The sequence below is a fragment of the Siphateles boraxobius genome, unplaced genomic scaffold, assembly GCF_051911475.1.
Source record: "Siphateles boraxobius isolate OS27281-9 unplaced genomic scaffold, OSU_SipBor_1 13, whole genome shotgun sequence".
In the NCBI taxonomy this organism is placed as follows: Eukaryota; Metazoa; Chordata; class Actinopteri; order Cypriniformes; family Leuciscidae; genus Siphateles; species Siphateles boraxobius.
The window spans coordinates 1,657,958-1,669,400 of NW_027508733.1; the positions used below are offsets into that span (position 1 = coordinate 1,657,958).

Here is an 11,443-nt window from a genome sequence, read left to right on the forward strand (position 1 = left end):
TTTAAAACACATTTGATTTTTTTTAATCATTGTAGAATATGTAACTGCTCTGAAAGACAAGAAATGAAAACCAATGCGATATGATTAATGTCCAAAAGCTGTACAGACTGTTTTGAAATGGGGTTGGATGTCGCTTTTAAAACTGTGTGTTTGGTTGGGTGACAGTTGTAGTTTACAGCTTGACAAGAGTTTAGAGTGTGACAAAAGCACAATGTTGTGTTTTATTGCGAGTGTAAGTTACACAAATATAAGTAAACACTTTTAAGTTTGAATGATAACCTCTATGAACAAAATGACGGAGTATGTTTCTATGTTTCCAGTGTTGTTCGCGCCCGCGCCCCTATCTCTCTCTCTCTCACACACACACACACACACACACAGTTAGATCGCACACACACACTCCAGCATTGCGATCTTGACATGAATTGTGACTGCATGCAGATAGATGAGAGAGAGCGAGGAGTGTGGTGCTTAAAACATTAGTATACTTTTGAACGGACGACAGTTTTCTGGTATGGTCCGACAATGTTTTCTTTAGCCCGCTGCATTTGTAGGATTATATTCTGTTTTTCATGCTATTTTTTTTTTCATGCCAGAACACTGCCTGCTATGCCAGCCCATGTAAACGGGCCAAACATACCCATAATTCTTTGCGTTCTAATGACGTTGCCGCCCAGTTGGTCACATGTCTTAACGATCTCTATTGTCTCGCTGGAGTTATGAGGCTTGTTCGACTTGAACCAGCGTTGCACAGACCGATCGGTTGATGACATCAAAGTACCGCGAGAGCGATTAGAGAGCAGACGGCTCCTTATGCTTTTGAATCGCTCTCGCGGTACTTTGATGTCATCAACCGATCGGTCTGTGCAGCGCCAGTTCAAGTCGAACAAGCCTATGATGTAGCAATTAAATCACCTCAGACACACATGTAAGTTACATGTTTCACAGTGATTGCTTTTGTTAGATTATTGAATAATGGCATACTCTCGGGGGGAAATGATGGTGAAATTAAAAAATGATCAAGAATGACATACGACACCGGGTGCATAAACAAGATAATCTAAATCCAGTAATAGCTAGCGGTAGCCTTTAGCTAGCGATGCTACTTCACAAACTAGGCACAAACACGTTTCGAGCCATAATCAACAACTTATCTAGTAACAAGCGCTCCATTAGAGCAGGCTTAGGATATCTTAATTCACAGCCCGTAATACAAGGCTACATGTAGGCTACAACTGAAATAAAATGCCAGCTCCCCAGATAGCACAAGTCTATTTGATGTAATGTTTACATCTGGAAGACGTATTTTTAAGAATGTTTGCTCATCTGCAATACGTCTATAGGACGTTTCCTGTCAGATGTCAAATAGACGTTTAGAATTTCTTTAAGATGTAATGATTTAGAATGCATGTTAAACTGACATCTTCTAAACGTCTATTTGACATCTGACAGGAAACGTCCTATAGACGTATTGCAGATGAGCAAACACTCTTAAAAATACTTCTTCCAGATATAAACATCAAATCAAGACGAGAATTTGTTGGTTGGAGCCGCAACGACACACCCATTATACACCAGCAGCAGGAATGTAGTAAGTTAGAGCCTACCTTTAGTTGAACGCTGGTTAAAATCCATGTCAAACAACCGACGAGAAAGCAAATCCATTATAATGCGGAACTACTAGATAGAGTTCTTTAGGGACACCTGTTGCCCAGCCTTAGCTCTGAAGCTCTGTGACTATTATGAAGAGGCTGCGAGCGACGTCAAGATCGAAATAGTGGAATATGTTGTGTGTGTGTGTGTGTGTGTGTGTGTGTGTGTGTGTGTGGTGCGCGTGTGACAGAGAGGCGCGGGCGCGATCGAACAGTGGAAACATAAAAACATACTCCGTCGTTTTGTTCATACAGGACATTCCACCTATTCTCACTAAAACAATAGGTTACTATCGTAACCCCGGTTCTCTGAAACATCGAGTGGAGAGATCCACCTATGGGAAGGGCATCCGTACCTGACCTCTGCAGAAGCATCCAATTGCACCAAGTCTGGCTAGACAGACAGAAGCGCGCAGCCAATGCCAGGTGAGGCCACACCCCCTCACCTAAGGGCATATAACATCTGGGCGCGCTGCTATTCCTCAGTAAGTATATTCGCTTCTCGTGCAGCAAGCGGGGCAAAGCTGGTGGATCTCTCCACTCGATGTTTCAGAGAACCGGGGTTACGATAGTAACCTATTGTTCTCTTTCATCATCTCGTGTTCGAGATCCACCTATGGGAGAGACATGGACAGCTCCCCGATTGCCCAATACACTCACAGTGAGGTTCTGAAAGCCAGAGAAAGACGGTCACCCCGGGGAGGCGGTGCCTGACACGTCCATTAATCATGAACCTGCAAAGGTGACGCCACACCGACTGCTGTGGACACGCAGGACATGAAGCATGCATGAGACACATACATGAAAGTACCCCCAACCCACCAAGGCACATAAACTAAACCCATAACGGGAAGTAAATGTTTGGTGGCAAGAATGAACATGACCAGCCGGGCCATTCACTCTTATTGGTTTCAACAGGGTACAGGGAAGAGCTAAGAAGACCCAACCCCTAAAACCGAATGTGCTACCGAGGTTCTGGTGACATCCAGCCGGTAGTAACGCACAAAGGTATGAGGAGAAGCCCAACTGGCAGCGGAGCAGATGTCCTGCAGTGACACTCCCCTAAACAAAGCCCAAGAGGCGGCTAAGCCCCTTGTGGAATGAGCTCTGATGCCCCTTGGGGGCTGCACTCCCTTTGCTTCATAAGCCATAGTTATAGCGCCCACAACCCAATGTGAGAGGCGTTGCTTCGATATGGGACTCCCTCTGTGCGGAGGGGCCCATGAAACAAAGAGCTGGTCGCTCTTCCGGAAAGCGCTGGTCCTGGTCATATAAGCCTGTAAAGCACGGACTGGACACAGAGCATTCAGCCTCTGATCCTCCAGAGAGGTAAAAGGTGGAGGGTGAGAAGCGGACAGCTCCAACACCTCCGAAGTGAACGCAGGGAAGCACTTCGGCATGAAGGCCGGGTTAGGCTTAAGGGAAACCTTATCTCCACTGAGGGAGAACTTAGTGCACGAGGGGTGAACCGAGAGTGCATGTAGCTCACTGACACGTTTGGCAGATGCCAAGGCCAAGAGCAAAGCTGTCTTGAAGGACAGCAGCTTAAGGGAAATACTCCCCAGGGGCTCAAAAGGATGTTGAGACAGTGCTTCCAGCACCATGGAGAGGTCCCATTCCGGAACAGTTCTCCTGATGACTGGCAACGAGCGGCGTGCACCCTTCATGAATCTGCGGATTAGAGGGTGCTGCCCGACAGTAGAGCCCTCAAAACCCACATGACAGGCTGAAATCGCAGCCAAATAGACCTTAATGGTGGAAAAAGACCTCCCTTTTTCCATGAGGTCCTGAAGGAAACACAAAATATCAGGAACTGAGCACTGATAAGATGTGAGACCGCGCCCATCGCACCACCCTTCGAACACGTGCCACTTACAGCCATATAAGGACCGTGTAGAGACGGCCCTGGCATTCTGAATAGTGGCGACCACACGCGGCGAAAGCCCAAGTGCGTTCAGGTTCGTCCTCTCACGGGCCAGGCCCAGAGAGCCACCCTGTCCGGGTGGGGGTGGTAAATCTCCCCGTTGGCTTGGGACAATAGATCCGTGCGAACGGGAAGGCGCCACGGCTCGGCGTATAACAGAGGAATTATCTCCGCCAGCCATGGTGCCTTGGGCCACCTGGGTGCTATCAGAATGAGAGACAGGCCCTGCTCTCTCACCCTGGCCAATGAGGGAATTATCAGGCACAGGGGAGGAAAAGCATACAGGAGCACTCTGGGCCATGGGTGGGCCAGTGCGTCTACCCCGAGGGGCGCGTCCATGTCCCTTAGAGAGAAGAACATAGGACAATGGTAGTTTTCGCGCGAGGCGAATAGATCTACGCTCGCCCGTCCGAATCTCATCCATAGCATTTCCACTATCTGAGGGTGAAGACGCCAATCTCCGTAGATTGGGTTTCCCCTTGATAGCAGATCCGCACCTCTGTTCAGAATGCCCGGAACGTGAGTTGCGCGTAACGACAGGAAAACCCGTCTGCTCCACACCAAAAGCTTGTAAGCTAGAGCGTGGAGTTTCGACGAGCGCATGCCGCCCTGACGGTTGATATAAGCCACAGCCGTGGTATTGTCGCACCGTACTAGAACGTGATGTCCCTGCAGGCGAGGCAGAAAATGATTCAGAGCTTTCCAAATGGTTAAAAGCTCTAAATAGTTTATGTGCGCTGAACGTAGTCTGTTTGGCCACAGACCGTTCACCGTTCTGCCCTCCTGGGTGGCACCCCAGCCTGTCAAGGACGCATCTGTCGTCACAACTTTCCGCATCGTAACCGCCCCCAGAGGGGTTCCCCGTGCGTAAAAGTTCTCGCTCTCCCAGTGGCGCAAGGTCGCCGAGCAGGCGCGTGTCACTGTTACCGAGCGGCAAAGGTCGCGAATCGGGCTGAAATGTAGTGACAAGACCCATTTCATGAACGCCCTCATCCTCAGAAGTCCCAATGGCACAACTTGGGTGGATGAAGCCATGAGACCCTGTAGCCTGAGACATGTGCGATATTGCACTTTCGCCCCTTCTCTGAACTGCGTCAGACAGTTCATCAGAGAGCGAACGCGCTCTTGAGAGAGGCGCGCTCGCATGGAGACCGAATTCAACTCCAAGCCCAAGAAAATGACATTCTGACTGGGCGTGAAATTGCTCTTGCTCACATTCACTTGAAACCCGAGCGATGTGATGTGCGCGAGCACACGGTCGGTGTCCTGCAACACCTTCTCCTTTGATTCGGCTATGATGAGCCAATCGTCTATATAAGTCAGGATTCTCAGACCTGATATTCTCAGAGGTGCTAAGCCCGCCTCCGCGCACAGACAGAAAGACCGGGGACTCAAACTGAGTCCAAACGGAAGAACTGTGAATTCGTAACATATGCCCTGGTAGGCGAAACGAAGAAACTTCCTGTGCGGAGGATAGATGCTTATGTGAAAGAAAGCATCTTTCAGATCGACTGATGTGAACCAGTCGTTCTGTTTTATGGCACGGGCGAGTGCGCCTTGTGTCAGCATTCTGAAATTGTATTTCCTCAAATGTTTGTTCAACACTCGAAGGTCCAAGATAGGGCGGAGAGAGCCGCCTTTTTTCGGGACCAGAAAATAACGGGAATAAAAACCCTGGTTCATCAGATTGGGAGGTACCACCTGAATCGCTCCCTTGTTTAAGAGAGATGAAATTTCCTCTTTCAGAATGTGAGAGGCGTTCTCTTCCGTGTGAGAAAAGAGAATGCCGTTGAAATGCGGGGGTTTTACTGCGAATTGCAATCTGTAACCCTGCATTACTGTACGCATCACCCACTCGGGAGCTGAAACGGTTCGCCAAGCCGCTTCGTGACTCGCGAGAGCTCCCGCTCGGGCCAGAGCGGAGCTGTGTGAGACCGACAGGTTTATTTGTGATGCAATGGCGCCATCTAGTGGGTACACTAGAGGCGACATGCAGGGGTTCGGAGGGATTTCCTCTCTCTGCAGTGAGATGAATTCTCTCTGCGGAGAGAGGTTTTCCCGCCGAAACGAATTCATTTGATTCGTATTTTTTTGTGTTTTGTGTGTTTTGTGTTGGGCAAACACTGGGGCCGAAGCCTTTATTGAGAGAGTGAGGGGAACAGAGTGTGGGCAGTGTGGTGTCACTGAGCTTAAACTTTCCCTTACAAAGGGCCCCCTGAACGTGGGGGGAAAACACACATCTCTCGAACACACGAGCTGGGCAGTCTCGTTTACACACGGAGAGCTGACCCATCCGCGGGACCCCCTGGGTTTTTTGGACGGGGGTCCTAGAAGAGGAGGGGAGTCCGAAGGGCTTGCGGCCCGTGAACATGGACTCGAAGCCCCCATCGGCTGAACATCAGGCAGGCCGCTTGCGTTTCGAGTCGGTGGGGTTGGAATTCGCAGGTCTCCCGGCCGCGGCCGCGGCGGGAGCGGGCTTACCCCAGTGCTTGTGTGTAGGTGCTGGGTTATGTTGCCGAGGGGGTGGTTTGTTGCGGGGCTTTTCTCTGCCCTGATGAAACTGTCGTCCCGTGGCCGGTGGGTTAGGCAAACGCACAGGGGGCGCCTGGCGTGGGACTGACTTCCTAGGAAGGCAAAGTTTGAAGGCCTCATCCTCCTTTTTCTTATCGTCACACCGTTGTTGCATCAGTGCGACGGCGGGGCCGAAGAGAGCCCGGCCGGGCTCCACCGGCGCGCCCGCGATGCGCCGTTTCTCACTGTCAGGGAGTCCCGACAGGTTCAGCCAGAGCGCGCGCTCTCCGACCACGGAAAGCGCCATGGAGCGCCCGCAAGCTTGGACGGCCTGCCGAGCGTTACGGAGGACGAGGTCGTTCACCGTTAGGATCTCCTTCCACAGGGTTTCAGAAGGATTTCCCTTTTCCAATTGTTGCCCTAACTCTTCAAGGATCTCCGCCTGGTAGGCGGAGAGGAGCGAAGAAACGTTAAGGGCCCTGACAGCCACGGCCGAGGACTTATAAGCTGCCTGGTGAACGGAGGCAGCAAAACGGTCCATCTTGTTGGGCAAGACCGGCTTGGGGGGAGCGAGCAGCCCGCCCTGAGCGGGGTTAAGGTGCCTGGCGATGGAAGGTTCGACGGTGGGAGGTTCGCCCATACCGTGCGCCGCCATGTCCTTAACCTCGAGTCCCGTGAGACCGTGTTTGAAGTCGAGCGGGTCGCTCCAATAATTTCTCATGTGCTTCGCGCACGCCGGGAGGATGGGGAAGAGTTGTTTCCTCGGGCCGGGAGGGGGTCCCAGCACTTTCCCATCATAAATATCCCTCTCCTGGTCGGTGGCGCTCTGCGGTGCCGGCCATTCGATGTTGAGACGAGCGGCCGCTCGCTCACACACTTCCAGGAGGATGGCTTGAGGCAGAACCGCGTGGGCCGTAGCCTGGGGAACACCAGAGGGCGGGATGGCCTCCTCGTCCTCTGAAACCCCAAGAATGGCCGCATCCTCCTCTTCGCCAGAACCGGGCAGGTCGTGGACGAGAGTGAGGTTGTCCCCGAAGATGTCCTCCTCGGGGAAGGCGGGATTGGGCTGGTCAGCCCAGACGAGAGACGTTGCGCCCCGGGAGGCCCCCGGTAGCGCGTCGTCATCACCGTGTCCCCCGTCCGAGTCAGAAGGGCTGAGCCCGGTGCACTGTGTCACTGCCACCTTAAGACGGCGTTTTAGCAGCTTCCTAGGCAGCAAGAGGCAGAAACTGCAATTCTCCGGGTTTTCAAGGGCTTCCCGAGCGTGCTTAAGACCCAAACAGACCACGCAAAGCTGATGAAGATCCTTAGCTGCGATGAGGGCACCACACGCGGCCGGGCAGGCCCGTGACATGCTATCCCCTGGAGAGGCTGCAGGCTTAGACAGTGACATACCAGCGAAGAAAACGGAGAAATCCGTGGCGGGCAGCCGTGAGGAGAAACGGTGAAAATAGCGAGAGCGTGGGCGGCTCCGAATGCAAAGCAGCAGTAGTTGAAAAATAAACAACTGTCACGTCCGGCGGAGGCTGATCTGGTCGATATGTCCTCCTGAAGACACGAGGTGAGCAGTGTAAAAATCCAACCGAGCTGTGAGATGCAGAGATCGCGAGAAGCGAATGTCAACTGAGGAATAGCAGCGCGCCCAGATGTTATATGCCCTTAGGTGAGGGGGTGTGGCCTCACCTGGCATTGGCTGCGCGCTTCTGTCTGTCTAGCCAGACTTGGTGCAATTGGATGCTTCTGCAGAGGTCAGGTACGGATGCCCTTCCCATAGGTGGATCTCGAACACGAGATGATGAAAGAGAACTTCTTGTTTATACATGTGAAGCCATTTTTATCATAGTGAGTCTAATAGGGTTAATATTGCTTACATTTTAAGTGTTATCATAACATTGTGCTATAAAATAGAAGTTAAGGTCTTTTGCCTTAGTAGGACAGTACTGTACTTTAAAGTTTTGAACTGCTGTACAATGTTCACAGAATACAGTGACTTGGTCTCAAGTGAGTTAGATATTTATTGAGAATACTCAGGGTTGGCTTATTCATAGTGTGAATTCAGGACACATTTGTATCCTTTATAAAAATGTATTTTTATATAAATATTTATTTTTTCTTCTGAAAATCTGATGACATATTTTGCACACAGGTAAAGGTGCCCAATATCAGTCCTTTCTGAAAATAAATTACAAAAGTAAAAAAAAAAAAAGTGTTTTGGAAAAAAGCTCTTTAATTGATTATCATAAAAATGTGTTTTCTATACAGAAATATCGACATCGGTAAATATCGGTATCGGCCATAACAGTAATATTAATATCGGTATCGACCACAATTTTCACATCGGTGCATCACTAAAAAAAATTATTACGGCATACCAAGTCAAAATTACAGTTGTGGTTTGATAATTAAAATTCATCAATACCTTTTGTCAAATGTCACTGACATTTTCATCTGGTCATGTTTGTTAATAAAAAATTTAAATTTAATGCATTAAAAATATTTATCGCCATTACCAAATATTTAAAAAATAGCCTATACTGTATGTTGTTTCTACATTATTTTGGAGATTCAATGTAAAAGTATTAAAATGTAAAAATATTACTGCTGGGTAACGATTAATTGCATCCAAAATAAAAATTTGTGTTTACATATAGCCTAATTATTTTGTATATATAAATACACACATGCATATATTTAAGGAAAATGTGTTCTTTATAGGCTACATTAAATATTTATATATAATATAAATTATGTATAAATATATAGCTATACAGTAGCCTATTTACATGCAAAATTTTGTTTTAAATATATACAGGTAATGTGTGTATTTATATAATTATATACACTACTGAATTACACCATTTATTTAGGATAAGATTAATCGTTGCCCAGCACTAAAATATATGAAAACTGTAACAGGTGCGATTAATTAGCTACAGTAAAAATGCGACTATGTTTTAACCAATACATTTTTTAATCGATTGACAGCACTAATTCAAACTCATTTTGATAATGCCAAGTCATCGTGAAACCTTTCTATAATCACATTCGTGTTCTTCATTCCTAGTTTTATTCGTGCAGCACAATATCCACGATGTTTTGGTGGCAAAGTAATAACTGAAGCAATCCAAAGCGCAGTTCATACTGGAGACGAACATCGCGGAGTGAACGAAATTATGCGCGAAAAACTGCACGTCACAACTGTACTTATAAGCCTGCGCTATGTATTTAAAGAAAAACCCCAAGTGAACGGGGAAAAAACACACGACAAACACAATCAAGTTCGCCGCGATGATGTACACGCACTGGAGTTTCTCGCCGCGCGATCCGATTTCCAACTGTTTCCTCAACGTGTAAATGACTCTAACGGAGCAAAACAACATGATGAGAAACGGCACGAGGAACCCGACGATATCCAGCACGAGAATAAACACCAGCGGTAATTCCTCTTCTTTATTCTTCTGAAAGCATTTGACCGTGTGGTTAGGCTTCGGATCGTCCACGTGATGGAAAGCCGCGCTAAACGAGCACGTGACCAACCAAATGAGCGCGCAAACCACCAGAGCGTTCCTACAGGATAAAATAGCCCTGGACTTCATGGGATACTTGATGGCCACGTATCGCACCACACTTATCGCGGTGACGGTGAAGATGCTCACGTACATGTTGACGTAATAAACCGACACAAGTATGTAACACAGCTCTTTATTGCTCTGGTCCCAGAGTTTGAAAAATTCCCATGAGTTTTCATAGTAGGAAAGGATGCGGATGGGAAGGAGCACCAACACAACGCAGTCTGCGATGGCCATGTTGGTGATATAGATGTTCATGTAAGTCCAATCCGCTCTGGAACGCCGGAAGAACATCACTAGGACGCATATGTTTCCCAGGACCCCGAGGATGAAGGTGGGAATCAATGAGGCCAGCTGAAGGCTCTGGAGGCCAGCACTGATGTTCAGGGTGCAGTTAGACATCTTCAAACTGTGGGAAATTAAATTACAGATTTTATAATTACACTTCCCAGACAGGAACATGGTGTCGGCCCAGATCTGGATTTCACTCGTAAGGGATCTGGGTGATGGCCATATTGGTTATGTGGATGTTCATGTATAGGTCCAGTCTGCTCTGGGACGCCAGCAGAACATCACTAGGACCGATATGCATGTTGCTGTCTGGGTTTGCATTGCGTTCAGTCAATGCAGTATATGGTTATAATTACACAATAAAAAAATATGGGTTCTATTTTTTAACCCAACCGTTGGGTTGTCTTCCAAAAAATCTGGTAATTTCTATGGTAGGAAGTTGGCTGTTGGGTAACATATGTTGTATGTACACAATTATGTATATTTACAATAAATTCTAGACTCCCCAATACTTAGTTTGTCATTTTAAAATCTATTTGTTTAGACATTTTTATTGTTTTATACAAGTAAACAATCTGTATTTGAAAACAAATTGTATTTTAGGCTATTTATTTTTTATAAATAGTTAACCTAACTGTTGGGTTACTTTTAACCCAAATGCATTGTGTTAAAATAACCGACAGTTGGGATGGTGCTATACCACCCCATTGTTGTGTTACTCGTTGTCTTATTTTTAACCCTACATTGTTATGTGATTATATTTACTGTTTATCATAAGAGCCCTGCCGCCAAAAGTAATAAAAATGCTTCCAAAAACCAAGATATACAGCCAAAAAAAGTCATCGTATAAGGTCTTGTTTTTAATATTTATTAGCCATATCTCACGGGCAAAAGTGCTATTTTTTACCGAATATCAGCACGTTTGCAAACGTGATATTGATTTTATACAGCAATTAGGCTGAATAAAGTTTATAGATGACTTACATTTTAGACACAAATTTTCTGTTTTTCCTCTATTTCGCCAAGAAAAATAGTATCAAGCAGTAGAGCCATAGATTCAGCTTTGTTTGTTTTTGAACGAATTGTTCTAATGAGTGACTCGACTCACTTCTGCTTTGTCCGTGAATGACTGAGCCGTATCGAACAAATCCTTAGAGTGAATGACTTATTAGTCTTGTTCGACTTGAACCGGCGCTGCACAGACCGATCGGTTGATGACATCAAAGTACCGCGAGAGCGATTCAAAAGCATAAGGAGCCGTCTGCTCTCTAATCGCTCTCGCGGTACTTTGATGTCATCAACCGATCGGTCTGTGCAGCCCCGGTTCAAGTCGAACAAGCCTAATGACTCACTACTAAGACGATGATTTAGCTCCACCTACTGGCGGTTTTAGTATAATTTAATTTTAGCTGAAGATAAGATTGATTGCTGTTTTTGATTTGGTTTCGGTTGTGATTGTAACATTATCTTTGTTATATTTACGGTGTTATTAGACG

The 11,443-nt window shown here is 47.1% G+C and overlaps 1 protein-coding gene across 1 annotated transcript; it reads right to left on the reverse strand.

Annotated features, from left to right (window-relative positions):
* Positions 1-9,069: 9,069 nt before the first annotated feature.
* On the reverse strand, positions 9,070-10,138 carry gpr35.2 (G protein-coupled receptor 35, tandem duplicate 2). Its single transcript, XM_077225729.1, has one exon. The coding sequence runs from the start codon at positions 10,116-10,118 to the stop codon at positions 9,105-9,107; it is 1,014 nt and encodes a 337-aa protein (XP_077081844.1). The 5' UTR covers positions 10,119-10,138; the 3' UTR covers positions 9,070-9,104.
* Positions 10,139-11,443: the final 1,305 nt, after the last annotated feature.

Excerpts from the sequence above, each read along its gene's own strand:
- gpr35.2 (XM_077225729.1), bottom strand. The coding sequence starts at position 10,118 with ATGTTCCTGTCTGGGAAGTGTAATTATAAAATCTGTAATTTAATTTCC.